At 36.2% G+C, this 19343-nt stretch overlaps 2 protein-coding genes across 2 annotated transcripts in view; both read right to left on the reverse strand.

The window, feature by feature from the left end:
• The window catches only part of peng (Pumilio and CPL domain-containing protein penguin), a 29372-nt gene extending 26322 nt beyond the window's left edge, over positions 1-3050 (reverse strand). Inside the window, exons 1-2 of the mRNA XM_089236660.1 lie at positions 2733-3050; positions 561-695 (exon numbers count right to left, since the gene is read on the reverse strand). Of these exons, the coding sequence (XP_089092786.1) occupies positions 561-686 (126 nt within the window). The 5' untranslated portion in view covers positions 687-695; positions 2733-3050. The remainder of the gene's footprint in view (positions 1-560; positions 696-2732) is intronic.
• Positions 3051-8410: 5360 nt separating this feature from the next.
• Positions 8411-17849, reverse strand: LOC149083390 (inactive peptidyl-prolyl cis-trans isomerase FKBP6-like). Its single transcript, XM_089236662.1, has 5 exons — positions 17766-17849; positions 17546-17602; positions 13146-13371; positions 11041-11171; positions 8411-9545 (listed from the first exon to the last, which is right to left on the reverse strand). The coding sequence occupies exons 2-5, from the start codon at positions 17578-17580 to the stop codon at positions 8594-8596; spliced, it is 1344 nt and encodes a 447-aa protein (XP_089092788.1). The 5' UTR covers positions 17581-17602; positions 17766-17849; the 3' UTR covers positions 8411-8593.
• Positions 17850-19343: the final 1494 nt, after the last annotated feature.

Genomic DNA, 19343 nt, shown 5'->3' on the forward strand with positions numbered 1-19343 from the left:
TTTCATAAATATGCATCGTACATATCAACATACATATCAAAAACCACTACTACAGAAAATAATCAAATTTTATAAAAAAAAAAAAAGGAAGCGACAGGATCATGCTTTCCTGTCCCTTAAAAAGAATCCTAGTTATGACCCTGGTTGTGTGCAAATGTAAGCAGATATTTCAATTATTGGCATAGGCTGATGTGGAAATTTGCACCCTTTTACCCACTATGCATACTTTCTGTGATTCAGCCTTTCCCCATTATCGGGGGGGGGGGGCACTTGTATCTGCTTATGATGGTACGTGCATTGGAATAATTAATTTGCGTTTCCATTATGTGTATTTTTTGTGGGGAAGTTCGTTTTCATCAAGTATTTCGAATGACAAGCATGTTTATGGAATGGAATTATGAAGTACAACTGTATTTTACTGGATCATGCTCTTTTGTACAAAGTAACAGTTTCAATTAAGTATTTAGTATTCCAAAAATTAACAAAGAAATGAATTAACATGCACATTATAACAACCTTCGACAATGTAATGAACTAAAAATATACACAATCAATTATACCTTCCCGACATTTTGAGATTCCAGATCAAAAGACACTCTTTTCTTCTTCTTTACTTTGAAGCTATCCCCATCTGACTCAGCTGTATTCCTTTCTTGTTTATGCAGATGTTTCTTGAATTTTCCCATTCTGTTTAACTATGAAGAAGAATTTAACACAGACGAAGTTACATGATTTTTATGATTGAGTATTATAGCTTAAAACAATATTAAAATTGCAAAATTTCACAAAGAACAAAATAATTCAATGACTGTCCAGGTATTCATATATTTTTATTTGCAAGTTCAGCATTTACCGTTATAAGAATATGAATCAATTGCAATGAAAAAAATAATTATGGAATTACACCCCCCCCCCCCCACACACACAGTAAAACTTGGTTTTATAATCAATACCTCTGTTACAACGCAAATAATTAGTAGTGCAGACTGCTTCCCACAGAGAATAATGTCAATCCAATGACATTTTTCCAAAGAAAATTTTAAGATCAGAGCTGATCTCATTAAGGAAATGTTCGTTTGTTGCTCTATTTTTACCTAATTAATGAAAGGCTCATTACATGTCTGGCCTCTGACTTGTTCATGCACATGAACATTATACTGCAGTGACACGAAACGGCAAGGATGGATAAAACATCATTTTACTCAGAAAACAACATTTATTAACGAAAACACATTAAACATAACAATCACACAAATTAAATAATAGATGAGTGCAACCCCGCACACACACTAAACCAACATGACAAGAAACTGTGAACACTTTTTTCCCCCCCTCAAGGACAATACCATTTTTTTATACCCGCAACGTTACTTATTGTCGTTAAATCATTAAAATACAAGGCACTTTCTGTAATTTCCCCCTTACCAAGTTTCTCCTATAAAAATGCCCATTTTTTTTTCAATGATTCAACTCCTATAAACTACTTTTCGTGCCAGAACTGGCAATCCTGACCTAATCTGTCTTTGCTCATTTTGGATACCGAAAATTTCTTTAATTCCAACTCGGGTGTATAATTTTTTTGTATTTTGCTGCACATTTTACACTAGCGCATATTAAATCGATTCATGAAATTGCACCTTTTGTGTAATTGTACGTAGGCAATCTCTCCCATAGAAGAATATGCTTAAAACTTGTGACGTTTGTCACAGAACAACCTGGAAGAATTTCAAGAAGTGTAGTAAACACTATTATAGAAATTAATGTCACAGAACATTTCCAGTCAGCCAAGGGCTTGTTGCAAAACAATACAAAACAGCTATTTTGCGGGCCATCTTGAATTGGCTGTAACGAAAGAGCAATTGCTTGGAGCAAAAAAAGTGTCACCCAGTTGGCGCTGACTACGCTTATGGGAAATTAACTCCAAATATGACTGACGACAAATATTCATCACACACATATTTTGCAAGTTTCATTTTTTCCAGTGAAATACATTTTAGCAGACTTGCTGTATAACTTTATTTTCCGCCAAAGGTTATTTATATGCAATATTTGACAATTGATGCATTCAGTCGAATAATGGTTTATATTACATTTTGGTAAAATAATTTTTTTGACTGAATAATTTCCCACGTAGCTTCAAGTCTTGCAGAAACCAACGTCATTGTTATGCCATTTTAAACAGCTGCAATCGTGAGTTCTATGATTAGAACAACAGTCGATGTCGTCATTGCATCTAAGTTAAGCCAGGGTTTTCCCAGGAGTAGGATTTATGAGTCTCATGCAGCACAAAGGTGGAGATTGGTTAGAAATCCCATTTCAAGTTTTTGATCAATCCCCATCCTCACACTGCATGAAACTATTATAACGACAAAATTTTGCGGGATCTTTGTTGTCGTTATAGCCGAGTTTGATTGCAACCGAATTTTCAGTATTGAATGCTTCACTGTTACAATAAGCTGCTTAATGCTAATAACCGTTTTTAGACTGAGAGTTGAATCTTTATACTGCATAGTAACTAATTTGTAAAAACAGTAATTAGGATCGGAAATTATTTACTAAAAGGGCTCTATTACAGTTGTTTTTCTCATAAAAAGATCACCATTTTGGTTTCAGTACTGCACAGTTGATACTTTCTGCTATGGAGATGTACCACATTACCTGTGAGTGAAACATGCATTAATTTCGAAAATGAAATTGCTTTCTTTTCTCAATAAAAAAAATTTCTTAATTACCTATGAATCGAATTACACGATTATGATAAGAGTCGGTGAAATAACAGCTCTAGTGATTGATCATGTAAACAACATCTACACGTGTTTTAATCAGGCTGCATAGTCATAGTTGTTTGCTTTTCTTTACAGTAAGCTTGACCATATTTTTACCGGAAACAAAGTTGCCAGATTCTTAAATTTTCCAGTTAAAATTACTGCGTCATTTATACTCTGTTCGCTCAGGTGACTGGATAGGGGGGTCCCTATTCTAGTAGCTATAGTTTACTCCACTGAGCCAATACCTTCTAGAGCAGATATCTTCTTTAGAAGGTATTGACTGAGCCAGTGATGGTAACCTCTTCCAGCAAAATTTCCCTCTTGACTAAATTTTTCCCATGCATTCCGAAAAATGTGCTGCCGTCTAGCGGGGAAAATACTTAATCAAGTATTTTACAATAGAAAAGTATTGCACTGCGTTAATTTCTTTATTTTTTTCAAAAAATTCTTTTGTTTGATGAACTCTCAAAATTTCCCACAAATGCTAAGAAATTTCCCACTTGGGCAAATTTTGCCCAATTTTTCCCACAAGTTACCATCACTGCAGTGAGCTATAAGTAAAGTTTGCTTTTATATAGTGGTTCGCTCTAACTTGGGTCCTGATGTAAATAAACAGCTGTACCAATTTTTGATATTACTCTGCATCCTTTATCTTTATTAATTATAATTTTACCCGCCCCTTCATTACGTGTTCCGAACACGTGCGTTTTTTCCTCAAACGTGAGATTGTAAATTCGTTATGAAGAATTTTCCTGGAAAATTTTTTTTCACTGTTCTCCAAATTTTGTTGAAATAAAAACTGTTGATAACACTAATTAAAATAGAGAGATATATATCTCCCAAAAAAAAATTCGATACGGTATTCTGTCGTTATCATGGCACACTCCTCAAGAGTTGGGATGACAGGGCTCTAGCCCGGACATTGCCTGCGACAATTCTTGTCATTTTTTTTATTTTTTTTTTCGCTAAAAGTTTACTATGTAGAAGGGCTGTTGAAAGGTTGGTCTGAGGGCCCGCCAAAGATCACAGCCTGGGGGGGTGGGGTCTTGCGGCAGGATATGGGGGCCCATTATCGTTACAAAAGCTTGTGCGAGTTGTTTATTATTTTACGGCAGATAGTGAGAAAAAATCCTCATTTTTTTTCTTATTACTTTTTTTCCCTCAGAATTTTACAATTTTATTTCTGAGCTAATTTACGCCGTATGATTTTCCTGGGCCGGATATGCTACCAATTATAACGTGAAACAAATTATGAACAACTTACCGTTGTGTTGCCACTTTTTATTTTTCTTGCGGGTCTGTATAATTAAATATTTCATATCCACGGGCTGTAGCAGTTCCAATTTGATGAGAGAGTCATCCACATTATTTCGTTTCTTTACTTCAACCTGTTGTTGATATCCTGTTTTTTGTCAAGACAATTTCGGGTTTTTATCCGTGCGTAGGTTGCGAGCCATGACCCCAACATCCAGCAGCAGCAGCCCCTGGACTGGGATCTTTAATTGGCCCCCAGGCCAGGCTTTCTCACGGTATCTATAGTGTCTGTCATAATGAGGCTAACTGAATTAAAAATGAGCATTACTCTTTGGAATCAGATTTTCAAAACTTTACCTTCATGTCTTCGTGATAATCCTCAGACTGCTTCGGCTCGCCGCCTTCGACGAAAAAAATATCACTTCCTCCCAACAAGCTGCTCAAGCAGAAGTGCGAATTCTTTTGAAATGCGTATATTCACCACGAACGATAAGTGACCCCCCTTCCACCCGTATCCAGTGTACGTCAAAGCGTGTGGGTGAGAATGATTGACAGCAACTTTGTTTATAGGAGTCCAGAGCAGCTGCAAAGAAATGAATTTTCAAATGGCTCTGCCATAGGCGGAGATTGACTTGGAAGCCTGGGGGGGGGGCACGATGATGATGCATCAATTCATCCAGGGGCGTAGCCAGAAATTTCGTTCGGGGGGGGGGACCAAAGTGACAGAACAATGGATTGTCATCTTTTTCCCTTTTGTTCGGTCATTTTCTCACATTTCGGGGGGGGGGGACCAGACCCCCAAGTCCCCCCCCCTCGCTACGCCCTTGAATTCATCTATACATATATACATTACATCAGTCGACTCCACGTGCCCCCCCCCCCCGAATTCCGCCCATGGGCTCTGCCAAACAAAATAGACACGCATATTTCATTTATGTCATCAAACGATAAAGAAGAAAGATCTTTTTCTTGCAAGACCTCTTGAAGAAGGGTATACCAAATCTTTTTGCGAATATGAGTAATAATAATAAAATGAAACTTTCGTTTAAAAAGGGGGGGGGGACGGTAATGTTTGAGTGAGAAGGGGTGAGTCGGGACGAAGGGGGAATCTTGCTCGCGGTGATGTGCCCGGGGATTGGGTGTGTGGTTTTGGCTTGTGTTTGGGGGGGGGGGGTTGGCGGGATGTTGGTCCGAATAGGGAGTGCTTTCCCGGCCGGCTGGAGTTTCCTCCGGCACGCCCACGATCAGTGAGCTTATATCACAAAAGCGACAGAGCCTAGGCGTACTCGGTTCTAAACTAAACCAGACCACCAAGTCCCCCCCCCCTCGCTACGGCCTTGGTTCTTAGCCAACACCAGCTATTGCTCTAGTCCACCTCTCAGACCTCCACAAGGGGGGAGGGCTGATATGGCTCTAGCTCTGGAACCCTGGACAGTTCTCATCATTTTTTCTTTTTCACGCTATAAATTAACTATAGAAGGGGCCGTGAAAAGTCTGAACGGGGTCTCCTCTCCAGGATGTGGGGGCCATGCAGACCTCAACATTCTCCCTTCCATATCCTGTCTCTTATGGGGGAAGTAAACGGTTGTGTTTACTGTCCACTCAGTGCGTCACATGCGTTGTCCTTCAGTGATTTGCTGGACTCCCGTACATAGGGGATACATGCTCTTCGAACTTGGTGGGGGGACGTGGTTCACTGAGGGTATGCAGGATGACGATAGCATAGCTGCCAACTTTTGAAAATGAAAATTCGGGAGATTTTCGCGTAAACCCGTATTTTATGCTAAAACCACTCCCTAATAAACACAATAGGGATTGCGTAGGACAAGCGTAGGGAATAAAATCCCTACTCAAAAACTGAAGTTAAATTAAAATAGGGATTTTACACACATGGAAGTAAAACCCTTGGGAATGTGAAATTTCTACGCAAAAAACAAGTGAAATTGGTGAAACAAGTGAAACGCTGTGAACAAACATTCTGCGCGAATGACCCCAAAATCATCGGAAGATGAAGGAAAAAAGCGTCAATTTTTGAAGAACACTGACTAAGACACTTGCTTGATTTTTGTTTTTTTTTTCCATTTCACGAGTGATGATGGCAGTCTTTCCATGACCGATGATCATGTCCGTAACACAACTTGCACAAAAAGGAAAAGTCGGCCCTCTTCTGGAACGTTTCATCGGAATAAGTATCTTTAAAATTGATGAAATATGTTTTTGTTCATCAGTATTCATGTTTTGTTATATCGCACGTACGTAACTTCAACAAAAGAAATTTTGACCATATACGCGTCACTATAATCTTCAATTATTATCCAGGACTATTGGCTGCTAAGCCATTTCCCTGCACGATGAGACAAACAACTTTCTTGTTACCATCAGAGGGTTTGTAAAACTTCCTTAAAAAGGAAATTTCCCCATTTACGACGTGTGACGTCATTTCGAAAGGGAAAAAAAAGAGGCTTCATGCCCCACAAGAAATTTCTTAGGGATTGTTTTCATGAACGGGGATTTTTTTTAACGAAGTAGGGAATTTTTAGGGACAATTAGGGATTTTTGTGAATTTTGTAAAAATTCGGGAGATTTAAGAACTTTTCGGGAGGTCGAGCGATGAAGCTAAAATTCGGGAGATTCCCGAAAAATTCGGGAGACTTGGCAGCTATGCGATAGGGGTATTGTTTACTTTCGCCCTGCCACCCTAAGCATATTCTTGAAAGGCAATCCCAATCAGGCATACGCAGGATCGAGGGGCACAAAATTCTTCAGCACTAGATCCAGTGTGAATCGATTCACTCGACCGTCGTACGTGTGTATCACTTCTCTGAGAAACGGTCGTATGTTCTTGACCGTGCTCGCGACACTGTAAGTGATAGCCGTTCTGCATTCGGCGATATAATAAAGAAAATAAGTAGTGCAATAAAGTTCCCGATAAATAGAATAGAGTGCATCATTTCATTGCTTTGACTTCGATCGTGGTTTCGGGATATCCTGTCGTACTCTATAGCGAAGGATACCGGAACCGCAGATTTTTGAACGGCGCTTAAGAAACCCAATTACGTGGTTTGGTGTGCGAGGCGTTCTTACTCGCGGGTGTGACCACCCTCGCGATCATGAGCTTGGGGGGGAGGGGGATTCGAAGACGCGAACGAACGTTCCGGAAGACATGATGTCCTCGAAATGCGTGTGTTTCAACCAGGGCCTCAACTACGGGGGAGCAGTCGTGCCCACGGCGCTAGATCCAAGGGGGCGCAAATTTCATTCTGAAACCTCTCCTTCACATTCCAAGGGGGCGTCTAAATGCGCGCTTGCCCCGGGTGAGGGGTGACCAAGCATCTAATTGCGGCCTGGTAACGAGTCCGAATAGAGGACTTAGCGATCGCCGTCTTTCACGTGACCCAGATAATCGACGGTCATGTTCTGGATGTTGTTGCCCAACTTGAAGTAATTGTATCCCGGTTGCCAGACACTGACGATGGAGTCTATCAGGGCGTCGTATCCCAGTTTGATGTGCACGACGTACTTGCTCGGAGTGAGCCCCTCGAAGACAAACCGATTCCCGCGGACGGATCCCAACTGGAAAAAAGGTGAAAGTGTGTGTGTGTGTGCGCGGTCGTTTTTCTTTTTGGTTTTCTTGTTTAGCTATAACGAGCACATTCTATATTTTGGCTGAATTTTTCATTTTATATGAAATGGTTCAAAGAATTTCAGAAAGGGAAGTGGAGGTACATCTGAAAAAATATTCTGAGGTGGACATAGTTAATCAGGCCCTAGTGACAGTAATTCTGCTGATGATTGATACGAAAATTCAGCTCACGACAGGGGCGTAGCCAGAAATTTCGTTCGGGGGGGGGGACCAAAGTGACAGAACAATGGATCTGGCCATCTTTTTCCCTTTTTTCGGTCATTTTCTCACATTTCGGGGGGGGGGGTGGACTAGACCCCCCAAGTGGGTGGGTGCATGTGTGGTGTAGCAGTAGTAGGTAGGGGCTCGGGGATCCATGATGGTCTTAAGTCAGCCACCTCGTTGGGCAATTTGCCTGTTGTGGCGTTGTATTTGTATTTGAAGTGGGGGTCGGCTTATATACGAGTCAGCTTATACACGAGTATATACGGTAATTTAATTACTATTCTGTCTCAAAAAAAAAATTAATATACATGTTCTGATCATTTTCTTGAAACCTTGATTCTACAAATAATTTGTTTTCCCTCATGTCCTTTCAAAGGAATGGCAATCAATGAAACAGTCCTCACCACGTAAGTTCAAATAGAAAACCTTACACCACAACTGAAAGCAATTAAAAGAAACATAGCTACACTGGGATAAACTAATTTTATGTAGGAAGATTGGCACCTGGAGTTTTGAGTAAATGTATATACTTTTAAGAAACTTTCTAATGAAAAATATATTTTATTCCACACAAAAAAAAAAAAAAAAATACAGATTTATGAGAAATGTTCAGAAAAGAATCAACCAACTGTCTCGAACATTATACAGATATAAACAAGAAAAAAGATTTACAAGTATTCCTAGCAAATGAAACAAAAATTTATGTATTTCCTCAATCGTAATTTCATTCTTTCTCTGGCATCTTTTTTATTTTGATTAATTTCTGACCTTGATATATAATATCAACAAAATGACACTTCATTGATTTTGCAATTTCCTCAATAACCTCTATCTGAGTTGGTGTATATGTGGAAGAAAACACATACTCTTCCTCTGAAGAATTTTTAAACTTCTCGATTCTATTTCTAATTACTTCCACAAACTCTGGAGACTCTAACCTGAGGATGCTATCATTATTTTCCTTGACTACCGGGTCCTGTTTGAACATTCTTTGACAAAATTGCTTATCAATAGCAATATATTTCTGTCTCTTATCCTCTAAATTTTTCAGTTCTTCATTGATCAAAGGATCATATGGAGCTATGTGTTTGGCTCTTTGCAAGTAGTCTCTTGCCCTATCAAACTCGTTTTCAAGCATTAGCCCCCTACCCATATAAAACAAAGCTTTGACATTTCTTTCATCAATTTCAATGGCTTTGCGTGAATGAAAAATGATGCGGTTTGATTTCTTCAGCTTGAAATAAACTACAGCAAGATTGAGGTACAGTTTTAGTAAAAAGTTGGTCCTTGCGTTGTCTTCTTCTTCATCTTTGACATTTACCTGCTCTAATAATTTTCTGGCCCTTTGGTAACGAGAAACTGCAGCGGAGTACTTTTTATTATTGTACAGATCATTACCTGCTTTGTGCTCAACTTTGCAAACATTGTATACTTTCTGAAAAGAAGCATTCCTTTGATCTTCTGGTGCCATCTCTTCAAATTCCACTGCAGCTGCGCTTTCAATGCAATTCAGAATCTCAACTTTATAGATAACATTAGCTTCACCTGGAATTCGAGGAGGGCATCCCATGGGGCCAAAAGCATATGAATAATGAATCCAAAATTGAGCAATCTCTCCACGTCGCATAGTGCACACACTTATATCTAGACCTCTGAATAACCTCTGTGAATTGAATCTGAAATGTTAGTCGAGGAACAAAAATTAGTGGAAACCCTTCATAATACTTTAAGAAGCAACATATTAAATCAATTTTTTGGTTCTTAAAATTATTGTTTACTTCATTTGTGTAGTTTTAATTTATTTCCCTAGCTATAAACCGCAACATACACTAAAAACAGTAGTTAAATATTTCACTGTATAGTCAGCCTTTGGTATTCGCATATTCATAGGTGCCAATTCCCAGACCTAAAAAATCTGAAGTTTGTCACATGACAAAATATTTTGCTGCTAAAACAAAGTGTCATACAAGAAAAAGGGGAATGGGGATTTTTCAAGGGAATTCATAGGGTGACCATATTATATATTTTTTGGGATATTCCAGTATTATATTAATATCACTTTATACAAAACAACCTGTCACGTATAGCAAAAAACCTACAGAATGCCTTCACCTGGCTGACGATTTTAAGAGGCCAATTTTCAGGGTCAGGCTTATATCATGAACATCTTGAAAAATCAAGCTAAAGTTTATTTTCTGGTTAGGTTTTATTTTTGGAGAAAACTATACTTTTTGTTCTGTTTCACTTGAAGGTGTTCATTACTAATGTTCAATTCAAGGATCCCACAAAGTTAATTTTCTTTTTGTTATGAGATAATGATATTTTTGTCACTTGATATTTCAATAGTGAAAGTCTCATGTACCTGTATAAAACTTATGAAAAAGTAATGCAAACATGTAAATATTTTTTGAATGAAAATTCAGTTTACATACATTGGTTTACTTCTTCACAGAGGCTTCAATTTATTTATACAAGGATTTGTGTGTGTGTAAAAAATTGTGTATTATAAATAAGCAATAATTTCTTTGGATACGTTTATCACATATTACATATTGCGTATAATACATATATTATACATCTAAGTTCATGGTTACATTTTCTTGTAATGTGTGATTTTAATATGTGAATCTTGAGCCTAAATGCTTACATTCTAAACATTGCACTTTGCAGCAATTTTTGGAACACATAAACTAACATTAAAATAAAATATATATATAAATAGGTTGAACTCTATAACTTCTTCGGTGGTGGGTTTTGTTTAACTCTGAGAAATACCTTAGATTTCCTTTGCTGAAGGGGCTATAACAACTTTCATAACTATTTTTTTTATCTAGAAATATAATTTGTATCCCAAACATCTGATGTCATTTTACTTTGAACCGTCATACAACATGTCTTGAATTTTTATACTTTTTTTTATTTATAATTATACTGTGTACTTGGTAGCAAAACAATAAAAATAGGCATGAAAATCTTTTAACCTTTTGGGCTTCCTAGAAGAACTTAATGTTCCTAGGGGCCACACAGTGTACATTTATTATATGTATACATCTTTTTTCTTTTTATTTTGTATTCCTTCTTGTTTCTGTCCAGTATTTGTGCATGTGTGTGAATTTTTTTGAAATTTGAAAAAAAATTTGACTACATAAAATTTATCAATTGCATACATACAGGAAACGACAAGGTTTATTTCTCTTGTACGTGGAATCAAATGGTTCACTTTGGCCTTCAAAAAATCCCTCATAGTTCATTGTAACTATTGATTTAGCTGGAATTTCTGTACCGCTACCAGGATGTAGCAACTGTAATGGTATAAGAACAGAAAAAATTAAAATGCTGATAAAAACAAAAACACATTATGAAAAAAATAATAATTTAGATACCTGAACCGAGTCTTTTACATAAAGTATGAAATTCTGAAGCCTGAAAAAATTACAATCTTCTGAAAAAAAAGGAGAAAATTAACACACACTGTTTCAAATAGGCAATTTTACGATGTAGGTAATTCTCATAGAGTACAGAGTATGATAAATGCTTTTGACATCATCTGTGTGTCCAATGAGCATTTTTGAAGCATGTCAAGCTTGTTTCATTTTGTTTCTTGCAAGTCAAGGCACTAGTGATACTGTCGATAATATTTCTAGATCTTATATTTTGGTTTAGCTTGAGAAGAGAAATGAACTGTTTGCTGCAACACTGAAGTTTGCACACTTTTCAGATTGGATTTTGGGCTTATTGGAGAAAGGACCAATTATGTCAAACCGAGAGCCAGCCAATCGTGCGAACCGCATGGAGACTCAACAGAGTCATCAAATGGTACAAACGTGTCAGCCCATGGAAACGTTCGCTCGATGGACATTCCCAGGATCACCATTCTCTGATAAACAGACAGAAATTATGTCAAACTGTGACAAAACAAATGACCAATTATAAAAAAGATAAAACTTGTTCCTGTCATGCCAAAAAAGTAAAAGTACACACGATAAAAAAAAAGCTGTGTAAAACAATGTCGCCGATTGTAAGCAACTAGAATTTATCATAAAAACCAATGGCTTCGATGAATTTAAAAATTTGAGATACATCACAATGATCATTTAAAGTGTCCCTAAGTGAAAGATGACTATGACCAAAAGTGGTTGTAAAATGATGACCACAGCAGTGATGTGAACTTTTTGAAGCCACAACATGCTTTTTGACTTTGCAAACTTCATAATTCTATAAACAATTAAAACCCATTGTTTACCAAAAAAAGTACTTGTATAAAAAAAAGCCATGGCCACAACAGCTACAATCGCCCAATGAGGTGAGTGATAGAAATATACCCTAACCACTATGGATGTCAATTATGAGTACCGCAGTACAAAAATACAGAACAAAAGAAATTTGATCAACTATATAAAACAAGAAAAAAATGGTACTTATGTATTATTCATGCCAGGGAGATGAACTGCCAGTAATGGCACTGGGGATATTGTGAATTATTCAGCAACACCCTCCTTTTTTTGTGTGGAAAAACCCTGATAAGCATATATAGCTAGCTCTTGTTTCGTGTTGGCAACTCGGCATGAATAATAGGTAAGTACAGAAAAAACTATGTTGCCAGTAAGTTTGACTATGGTTGATATGAATTCAGAATGTATAGCTTCTCCATTGTTCCTTACATGAATATATTTTTAAACATATCAATTGTGATTGAATTCAATCATTTCACGGTTCTCAGGAAAATTTGCTTGATCATTTCCCAGATCAAAACTCTGGAAGAAAGAAATATAACTCAAAAGGTTAACCGTCTGAATTTTTGTTTTTGAAGGTTCTATTTTTTCACTTCACGAAACTTTTCCCCAATATTTTTTCTGATTTTCAGGCCGCTAAGAACCCTTCATTTACATAATGTAGGCCTACTTTTTCCAAACCCTGATCATTTTCAACAAGATATACTTACAGAAACACTATATGGTAATAGCCAAAGGGGTATGCAGAGGGGGTTTTATGTGTATGCCTGCCCTCGTGATGATTATTAAATTAAAGTTTTTAAACATTTTGGTAGAAAAAAAAATTAAAATTTCTAAAGAAAATACCATTATATGCACTATTTTAATCATTTTCTGTTCATTCAAATGCTTTTTTTAAAGGATGGTAACTCTAAATTTCTCTGGAAGAAATTCTTCGTGCTGCACTTCAATGATTAATGATGTGTACCCCCGCCTTGGTAATAGTGCCCGATTTTGCACTTGAAAGGTTCCATTAAGTAACAAATATCAAAATGTGTTACATACAAACTTGAGAACCAATTTGTCTTCTGTGATGGGAGTCATTCGTTCCTTGAGTTCTTCAATGGATAGATTTTCCAGTTGAGTCTCCAGGTTCTCTTCTTCGCCTGATTTTAGCCTTGCCATTTCACTTTTGAAAGATTTTGATGCTTCATCGTCAAAATACTCATCTTCAGATGACGACTGGTAGTCATCCTCGTCTATTTGGAATTCAACTCCCTTTTCAAGGTCTCTGGAATAATTCAATATGTGAAATGTAAACACATAGTTTGGAAAGAAAGAGAATAAACTTTTAGGTATAACTGGAAGTGCCAGTCAAGTCAACAACAGTGATTTGGCAATATCCAACCCCCCCCCCCCACGCCCTTATGCCAGACACACGAATGTGAAAATTTGCACTTATCATCTGGTTGGATAACTTGCTTTGCTTTTGCTATTTAAGTTTTGACAGAAACACAAAAGCGTACATCCCCCCATTGAAAAAAACATGCAAGGTTGGGTTTTTTTTCTGCCAAAAAGTGAAAAAAACCATGCAGAAATTAGCAAAAACGGAAAAAAAAACCAAATTGAAACAAAAATTTAAACCATAAACCATACCAATGTTATGTAATTACCAATCAGTAAAACTACAATCTTAAAATAGATAGTTTTCTACTATTTATCATTTTCCACATTTCTGTTGATATTATTGACTTAATAATAGAGGGACTCGACAAATTGCAAAAAAATCTAGATGCCTGAAAAAATTTTTAGGCAATAAAAAAAATGTTTAGCTGAAGAAAAAGGTAAAAAAAAATAATGCTTTCTTTGACTTTTTAAAAGAGAGCATAATGATCCTTTTTCACATTGGCAGATATGCTGCTATAAACCCCAAACATTTTGTGCTGCTCTCAGCTGGCAATTTAATAACTACACAAAGAAAATTTTAGGCACATCAATTTTTTTAATCGCCAGGGCAACCTAGGACTAGGATTTGCCCAGCCCTGTTAATAGTATTGATTGTGGGAGCTTTTTGGGTAAGTGGTGAGTATTTTGAGCAAAACTGTTTGAGCATGGTTTTTAACAAGCTCATTTCCTTTGAAAAGGATGAGGTTAAAATGCTACATGAAGAAAAAGAGGGGGGGGGGAACACCATCACCATCGCTCCTTATTTTCAGTTGCATTTTTTATTGTGCAAACATATTCAAGGTTTGATAAACAGTTCTTATATAACGGGCCAAATTTAAATTTTGGTTGTTGCAATTATCAACTTGAGCAGTAGGGAAAATATTCATATAGTAGTGAAATTTGTCTAAGACGGACACTGTCTGAGACAGAAACCTGTGTTAAACAGAATCGAAATATAGACTTTTCAATTATTAGTTGCTTTTATTTGTACCTTTAATAAAACTGAAATCTAAAACAGAACACAATTCCAGTCTATTGAAGTTCTGTTTCATTCAGAATCCAATGTAATTCTACACAAATTAAGGTAAATAAAAATAATAATACAAGGTTTATAATTGTGTTACTCTTTCATGTGCTTTCATCTTCTTGCATATGGCCAAGTCCCCACATTTTCCCATCTACTTTTATAATCTATGGAAATAGTCCTTATATCATCCGATGCCAAAATATTATAAATTTAAATGATCGATGAAAACTTTTTTTTATATTTTGAAGCATATCTTCATGTACTATCACTTGATGTTGATATAGATTAAAGAAAAAAAATTATTTATGATAATGACGTAATAGAGTGGACATCTGACAGAGAAATATCTGGTACTAAAGACAAAACGTGAATATTAAGTCGTTTTGTAAAAATCAAATCCAAAATTTTTGATCCAGCATTAAGTGTTATTAGATTTAATCTGGAATAAAAATACTTCCTAAATGACCATAACAGAGTGGAAATTTCAAAATGGGAAAAATTTCGGGACACAAACAAAAATTTTTGTTCATCTATAGCACATATATGAAATGCGATTCCAAGTTTTCTGAAAAAAAATTCCAGAGACACTTGCACCAAGTCTTTTTTTTGTTTAACACTTTTTTGTAGCTGGGACAGCCAGATTTTGAGGTTTTGTTACAATGATTTTTTTAAAAAATTAGATAATATCTGAAACAAATTAATTTCATGACAGAGAATTAAATGAAGAACTAGAAAAAATTAAAATTACTAGCAGTGTGCTCTGAAATTTAGTAAAAAAAATTATAAAGTCTCGGAAAAAGTTTGAACTTTTTTGGGAATGACCCACTTTTCTTAATTAGATATAAAATTGGTAACAAGTGTTACAAAAAAATTGATTCCGTAAGTGATATTAAAATGCAATATATCATCATTAAATTTTATTGTCAGTATCACGGCAATAAAAATTTTCCAAATTGCATAATTAAAATTCAATATCAATTATCTGAAATTACCAATATTATTTTTAATTCAAAACACCAATTTTATTTATAATTGTGATGAATCTTAAGAAAATTTATATTCAGCTGCCGAATATTCAATATTCAGCCAAAATATTAGCGAATATTCGGTATTCTGCGAAATCACTATTTGTCCCATCCCTATCAGAAACCAAAGTCCTGATGTGATCACATTAAGGACAGTGGACTGTACCATTTTCTCAGAATGCTATGTTTTTCTTGTTGGAATATGCTATTAAAAACCATATTTCAGATTTATTTTATCAAGTTGTACATTCTATTTTTATTAATTTGTTGCATACTTGCCATTACAATTCTAATCCGGCAATTGTGTTTTTATTGAAACAGATTGTTTTTGGCCAAACCCAGAGAGTTTTTTGTCCCAACCATTGTATTATTTAAAAGAGAGTTTGTACAGCACCGCGGGACAGCTCTCACCAAGACATCAAGTTAATATTTTATTTGGAAAATTTTTTGTTTCATAGCAGCTATCTGTTGGTTGTCTTATTATTTTTTGAGTGATTGAGCCCTACATGTTTTGTTTGCTGCAATGTGAAAGGAATGATATCATTATCAGTGATCCCCTCGAATCTCATGGTACTCCAACGGTAATCTTGCATCATACAGTCCAATAAGGATTTTTTGTCTCTCTCAAATAGTACTGCAACTGGTACGGTTGTCATCCAATCCCACTGTCAAACAGCAAACATGCAAAATGGGCGAGTGTGTGGCATGTGCTCAGCGACAATGTATAAGATGACTGATGTCCAAGGGGTTCCAAGACAGATTTTTTTAGGCCCCCCCCCCCCAAATCAGCTAAATAAATGTAAAGTTGTGTTCATATTTTTATGGAAATTTAATTAAGGTGCACCTAATCTTAAATACTAATTCCAGATCTGTGAATATTTGATGTTGAGTAATTTTAATTGATAATGATGTGTAAAACCTGTTATAATAATGAGAAATGATATGTGATTCACCCGTTTGTCTTTCAACAGCAACAAGAAACAATGAAAAAATTAAGCTCCCCACTTAAAATTTCATGGACATACTCATTCAATGTGTTATATCAATTAATTTGATTGCACAGCAGTCCCTTTCACAATGAACCTGAGTGCCGATGGGATGGGTATAATTATCTCTAGTGAAACACCCTCTTATATTAGGAAACACCACCCTCCTTTTGGTAGAGGCATTAATCTAATATTGAGATGATCACAATTCAATGGATGAAATTTTTTTAAAGTAATTTTGCAGCTGGATGACCAAACCTATCAGGGCAGGTCCTTAGTTTATATTTATATTCTAGAAAATATTTATTTATATATCAGGAGGATAGTTGTTTACGAGTCCTGGGGCCCTACCATCCCCCTAAAGGATATCAGAGAGAAAACGATGTCCAGCACTCTTGATTACTATGGGTGTCCATTATGAGAGCACATACGCATTAGAGACAAATAGAATTGATATATTTAATTACGAACTGCCAGCAGCAACTATTGAGCAGTTAGTACTTTAACAAAGAATCAAAAGCAACTGAAAGGTTCATGGTTTGAATCCCACACAAAAACTTCCCCCACCTACTTTATTTCTTTGTGTTTTCCTCCCAATACACAGAGGGAAACGATGCTTGTTCAAGAAATGGAGGGAACCACTGACTGATATTCGGATTATGGTAGGCCTATTTTACACTTGAGATAACATTGTGTTTGTGAAAAATTTCCCTATTTTGAGAAAAGTAATTACAATACAATCACAAAATCTCAAATACTTTCATTTTACTACACAAAAACTAATGAAATGTGTGGGGCGGCTGACTGATAAGCCATCCCTTGCAGCAAGTGCATTGTGACCCCACACGCCTCCGGGAATGTAGGGACGTTTAATATAGATGACATTAGATCTGTCCACTCCACTTTTGACGCTGGGGGGGGGGGTGGTCCATGATATGATACATAAAAACAAAACGAAAACATTTTTTTTAAGGTACTCACTTGGTTGATATCCCATCTTTGAAGACTAAAGGCATGGTTTTGAGCCTTCTCTGAAACCTAATTAAAAAATGAAAACACGTTTCATTTTCAAACACGAAAGTCTAAAAGAAAAAAAAAATTACACTGGAGAAGCGTTTAATGTTTACTAAAAGAGAGAAGTTTGATCCAAATGGTAAAATAATTAATTCGTTTCTCATAAAATTAGTAGACTTTCACATACCTAGAAGCCACCAGTTGAATTTTTCAGAAAGGTACGGCCGGCTTTAACTCAGAAAACGCGATCACTTCAGGACAGAGTTGCCAGATCTTTAATAAATTCCCAACCAAAATCATCCTTATAAATAATAAGGATTAAAATATTTGAACTTGATATGGTCAACGTTGTATCAACGCGATTTTTAGGTCCATGTCGAAATACTGCAGCTTTTGCTGTCATCTATCCAGAAACTTGAGAACTTCATTAATACAAATAGAAATGTCCATTCGTCAATACAAGATTCATTGAAAGACTGGTTATTTGTGGAGATGAAGATTAAAACGAAGAAAAGCCATCACTGCCCCACGGGGACTCGAACCCCTGTCTCTCGCTTGCCGGACGAGTGCTCTACCATCTAAGTTATGGAAACGGTATAGAATGTTATACGCTCCAAAGTTGAAACATTCGATCTGCCAAGTGTTCCGAATAGACATCATAATCATCATCAGCATCACTTTGAGGGACAGGCGCAGGATGATCCCCGTGGAAATCAATGTTAAAATTGTCGATTTAACTGTACAAATGAGGAAATTTAGTAGGGGTTTCCATCGCATCAATAATTAAAATTAATTGAATTGCATTCTCTATTTTCGAAATATTGAGTTCACTTAAAGATACGAAGCCCAAAAAATTAAATATAAAATAATTAGCTCGACCTAACTTTTGAGTTGGATATCCATGTGATAACATTGATTTCAATTTTTTTATTTATATCTTATGAGTGTGAAAATTGGAGTTTATGTCCTCATGTCTTTTAATATTAAACTGCTTCAATTCATATAAATTTTTAAGGTAAAGATTTTTTTTTTTTTAATTTATAATGGCTCATGAATTACATTGAAATAATTTCACAGGCAAATAGATAACTTGAACTTAAAAAAAAATTTGGGATATTCAGCATCCATAAATGAAAAAAATCTTTCATTTCTACATTTCCTCAATTTATATTTCTTCTTTCAATCTCTCACGATCTGCCGAGGAATTCGCCATGTTGGTTGCTTTGGATACGGTTTGTATGTCCCTTGAAGAAAGAGGGAAATATCACGTGATCCAAAAAGCCTCATAGGATGTTTTTGCACCACTAGTCTTAGCCATCCGAATTTTTGTGTCAACAAACATGGCGGCGCACTTGTTGGATTAGCAGTCAAGTTGTAATTGAATATTCCTGATGATATTGCTGATACGGGCTACTGTCGACGTAACAAACTCTCCTTAAAAAGAGCCAGTCGAATAGAAAACTTGCCAATGGTTGTCCAGATAACCGACAAGTACAAAATAATCTGTGAACGTACATAACTAATGTAAATATGGTCGGTCTTGACTCACTACCACGACTACTTAACCATACATGCACTTCGTACACATTCCTCTACGGAATTTCCAACGAATCGGTACATGCCGGAATGCGTGTTTCGAGTATGAGTAGCCCTAACGTATTTATGTTGTCGAGCTGCGCTTGCTTGGTGTTCATGCTGCCATCTGTCTCAGATTTTTGAAGTAAAGATGGAAATGCCTGAACTCTTCATGTTATGTCAGTATCGT

Source organism: Pholcus phalangioides, unplaced genomic scaffold, assembly GCF_987345545.1.
Source record: "Pholcus phalangioides strain wild (caught in Gottingen) unplaced genomic scaffold, Ppha-v1.0 ptg000009l_1, whole genome shotgun sequence".
NCBI classification, from domain to species: Eukaryota; Metazoa; Arthropoda; class Arachnida; order Araneae; family Pholcidae; genus Pholcus; species Pholcus phalangioides.